Consider the following 4613-nt stretch of genomic DNA (forward strand, 5'->3'; position numbering starts at 1 on the left):
CTTGCGGCAAGAAAAGCTTGGGAGAGCAAGTCTCCCTTATAATACAGAGTTGGGATATATTGGTCTGCAAGGAGATCTCTCCCTTTCATTTTAAAAGAGGCCTGTGGGCATCACTATCAGTTCTCTTTCTCTCTCTTCCTCCAAGCTAGCTAGCTTGTTCCTCTTGTTCTTCCAAGTCTTCCTTCTAGGTCGTCCTTCTAGGATATGAGTGGGAGCAACTTTGGAGATAGCATGGGCTGGGGCAGATCGTCCAGCTCCAGGAGGGGCAAGAGAGGCGGCGGAGGGAGCGGCGGCAGCGGCACCGACAAGCCAAAGCAGCCGCAGCGGGGGCTCGGTGTGGCGCAGCTGGAGAAGATTAGGTTACAGAGTGAAATGGCGGAGTACTTCCAGCCTCCCGGAGGTCAGCCACCAAGTTTGATCCACAGAACGGCCAGCCTCAATTTGGTGAGTGAAGGCACATCTTGCAAAGTTGATGCTACATATATGTATGTGTTTATTTTGTGTATGTGGTTTTGCATGCGATTCCTGTGCGATTGGTTTTTCCTGATTTCTTATGCGTTTGGAATGGATCTATCGGGCAGGAGGATACCCGGGCTTCGACGTCCTCGCTGTCATCATCCCCATCGTCCCCCTTCCATGCTGCCGCCGTCTCTTCAGCATTCCCGGTCCATCCAAATTTTGGGGTACGGTGACATCTTTCCCCCTTTGTCTTGTTTTGGGAAGAAATTAGTTGGTCTATGAAAACCTGATATAGCTGGGTAGAAGATATAATGGAATTTTCTTTGATCATATATTCGTTGTTCATGTGAATATAGTTAGGTGCCACATGCATGTGGAACCAGTAGAAATTACTACTAATTTTTATGTTTCATTGCTACAAAGTGAGAATTTGAGCTTTGCTTTGTGATAAATATTGAATTGGTTTCTTTCAATTGTTTCAAAACAAATGAACAGTTATTCTTGAATTTGGTTGTTCTTTGTTGCATGTATATTTTTCAAGGTGCTAGCTCTGCCTGTTACCTTTCTGCTTCGCTCATTATTAACTTGTACCTATTTTCTCCTTTATCATCGACATCGTCATACCGCTTTCTTCGAAAAAGAAGACATTGTCATCTAAGCAGTTCTTCTGACAAGGATCATCCGTACTATTTTCATAAAATGAAAAATCTACATGATCAAACTTTCTCTGACATCATTTATTAATTATCTGCTTTTGTGTTTGGCCGTAGTACAGCGCCTATCTTGTTTGTTCTTCCATATGCACGTGAACAATCGAGATCTCTTACGATATCGTGCACTTTATCATGTGTATATAGATGGCATACGGAGAGAGAGTAGACACACGATATGGTGAATTCCAGACTCCCATCGTCAGGTACTGCTACTGCACTCATCTTCAGTAATGTTCCAAATTGCCTCAAGTAACTTGTCATGAAGCTCCAACTAACGTTGCGACCTTCACCTATACCTGCGAACCAGATCACCAAGAAGCAGCACTATCAATGGGCCACCAAATTACTCGCATCCTGGCGTCACATTGCCGCTCTTTGCACCAGAGGTATGCCTGTAGGCTGATCAAAAGCATTATTCACTGGAAGTTCAGTAATTGACTCATTTGGTTCCTCAACCTTTGTTTGCAGGAATCCACCCGTCTGAGGGGACACCATGACCGAAGCCGATCAGCGGATTCGACGAGTATGAACTCTGACGATCCACAAGACGTGGACCTTGAGCTAAAGCTATGATCCTGGAATGTTCTCCTCCCATGTTCTCATCTCCTTTGATCTTATGCGACACTTCCTTTCCTTAGTCTTGATGGTTTTCCTTGTGGTGCAATAAGTTTCTGAATTGATGCCACTAGCTAGAACCAAGGATTTGCCAGCTTGTGTAATGCGCAAAAGAAAAAGAGAGAGAATAGCAATTCGATTTTATTTTTTTTACATCAAGACACGCTGTATGGGCATGGCCGTATGGGAGTCTCTGCAGGTGATATCCTTGCAGTTGCTTTGATTGTACTATACAATCATAGGTGTGCTGACTCTTGCCTGCAACTGCATGGAACCATCCGCACAGTTCCGTACATGATTGCTATTAATCTATGCTATGCAATTTTCATCACTGCTGAGCTCACAGAGAATGTTCATATGTGCATGAGCACTTGAATGACAGAATATTTTCTATCCATATGCAGAAGATGGATATAGAATAGGCCACTTTATCACTGCACTATCTCATCACAGCTGTAGTTTTGTACTACTTCTAAATTCTAATGCAGCTTGTGTACGCCGGTCCATCATTAGTTGTTTGGTGTTGTGCATAATCGTCAGAAGATCTATAATTTTCTCTGAGCGTGTCATGGGTCAGTACTGTGGGCATGTATGCATGTGTCGGTTTGGCTAGATCTAGTGGATGATAATATGTCATCTATATATTAAGATGATAATATGCCATCTATATATGAAGATTATAATTATTTTCTCTCTCTCAGTGTTCTGTTTTATCAGGTGCATTTTTTTGCATGGTAACCAAAACACTGATTTGATAATAATTTGGGCAGAAATGTTCTTGGTTACAAATTTAATTATAGAGTAATTACAGGCTAGTCATTAGCAATATACTCCTAATTCCAGAGGTAGAATAGGCATCTACTGGGATAAAAAAAATATACCTGACAATCTGGAATTAAGCAAGAAACAAAATTTTAATTTTTGTCGTGCTTAAAATTGAGGATATAGTCATACACCCATGTATGTAACATAACCATGGAATTTGACCCCCATGTGACCTTATGTATATTTCACGTTACATTTTCGCAAGAACAAAATGATAAATAGACTCACCAAAGCAAAACATTGTAATATGTTTTTCAACTTTAAAAAAAAAATCATGGATAATATGTATGCATGTCATGATTATATATTTTCTGAAAAGTTGCATTTCCCATCCTCAACTTATCTTGTAGTTGAATTTTCGTCCCTAAACCCAATTTAATCAAGAAATATTGTTGTTTTCAGCAAAAGTTACCTGGTGTCGACAATGCAGGTTAGATATTACACCAAAAGTTAGCCGAGGAATGAAAACTACATTATATGGAAAGTTGAGGGACGAAAAATACACATTTATCTCTTAAAACAATTCAATTGTTAGCATGAGTGCATAGTATGTATCTCGATCCACTTGATCTTGGATTATGTGCTTAACAATCAAGATAAGGTACACCCTACATTCTAAGAATTTGACAGCCGGTTTGTGTTGGAGTTCACATTTGGTAATATTGTCATTAAGCTACGATCTTGACTATACCTCAACATGATGCTTGTATTGTTTTCATCCTGGCATCTAATTTTCTCTATGCACACACCTTGAACCTTGAGTTAGTAAAAATATTGAGGTAAAATAGTATCCTTGCTACTGCGTATATTTCTATTTTTGGGGGGTTTAAGATTGCAAATGTACGCTTGATTTAGTAGAGGCACTTTACACAATAGCACCTCAATCTCTCGAAAAAGATTTCCATATGCAACAAATTAATATACTCCATCGATCCAAATTACTCATCACAGATAATTTAGTGAATTTGTGACAAGTAATTTGTATCGGAGGGAGTACCATAATATTGCTTACTTACCTAGGGCAATCCACAGCGGGAAACCGATTCCAAGCGAAAGGTATCAGAACTTGGTATATATTCGTAATGGCACAAAATTGACAATTCTCCCTCTGTGTCAGCCTTTTTTGAGAGAGAGAGAGAGAGAGAGAGAGAGAGAGAGAGAGAGAGAGAGAGAGAGAGAGAGAGAGAGAGAGAGAGAGAGAGAGAGAGAGAGAGAGAGAGAGAGAGAGAGAGAGAGAGAGAGAGAGAGAGAGAGAGAGAGAGAGAGAGAGAGAGAGAGAGAGAGAGAGAGAGAGAGAGAGAGAGAGAGAGAGAGAGAGAGAGAGAGAGAGAGAGAGAGAGAGAGAGAGAGAGAGAGAGAGAGAGAGAGAGAGAGAGAGAGAGAGAGAGAGAGAGAGAGAGAGAGAGAGAGAGAGAGAGAGAGAGAGAGAGAGAGAGAGAGAGAGAGAGAGAGAGAGAGAGAGAGAGAGAGAGAGAGAGAGAGAGAGAGAGAGAGAGAGAGAGAGAGGTCGTGTCAGCCAGTTTGCCTCGCCAACACTCATCCTCACTCTTATCTTTGTCTTGTGTATGTATTGAAAGTTTGAAACGTTACTTCAATAGCTAGGAATTCATCCAAGTTCATGGCCCGCTAGCTTTTCTCATCTGACTCGTTGAATTGACATGGTGCAGTGTGTATTGAACCATTAGAACCGCTTTTTCGTCACACAACCTAAATGGTCCAATGTGATTCAATTAAGCAACAGCCTTATCATTTAGAATACTACCATTTTGTTCAAAAAAAGTAGGCACTTAATTACTTATGCAATATGTTCCTTTGCAGTTTATCAGATTGCAATCAAGCAATATCGTATAGCTGGTTCCCTCATTTTTCTTGTTGACAATGTAGGGGAAGGTCCTTATGCATAACCCTCGATCTCAGGATATCATATACATAATGGTGTAGTATCTTTTGTGAACAACGAGTTAACGCGTGAGGAACATGCTTTACAATGATTAAACGAGT

General features: G+C 40.6%; 1 protein-coding gene across 1 annotated transcript; it reads left to right on the top strand.

Annotated features, from left to right (window-relative positions):
* Window positions 1-204: 204 nt before the first annotated feature.
* On the top strand, window positions 205-1745 carry LOC124660256 (protein SPEAR3-like). The gene is made up of 5 exons (XM_047198059.1): window positions 205-444; window positions 582-683; window positions 1317-1375; window positions 1480-1558; window positions 1641-1745. Exons 1-5 carry the CDS (start codon window positions 205-207, stop codon window positions 1743-1745), a joined length of 585 nt encoding a protein of 194 aa, XP_047054015.1.
* Window positions 1746-4613: the final 2868 nt, after the last annotated feature.

Source organism: Lolium rigidum, chromosome 6 (genome assembly GCF_022539505.1).
Source record: "Lolium rigidum isolate FL_2022 chromosome 6, APGP_CSIRO_Lrig_0.1, whole genome shotgun sequence".
In the NCBI taxonomy this organism is placed as follows: domain Eukaryota; kingdom Viridiplantae; phylum Streptophyta; class Magnoliopsida; order Poales; family Poaceae; genus Lolium; species Lolium rigidum.

Excerpts from the sequence above, each read along its gene's own strand:
- LOC124660256 (XM_047198059.1), top strand. The coding sequence starts at position 205 with ATGAGTGGGAGCAACTTTGGAGATAGCATGGGCTGGGGCAGATCGTCC. Across the intron at positions 445-581 it reads GAACGGCCAGCCTCAATTTG|GAGGATACCCGGGCTTCGAC; the intron begins GTGAGTGAAGGC and ends TCTATCGGGCAG. Across the intron at positions 684-1,316 it reads CGGTCCATCCAAATTTTGGG|ATGGCATACGGAGAGAGAGT; the intron begins GTACGGTGACAT and ends ATGTGTATATAG.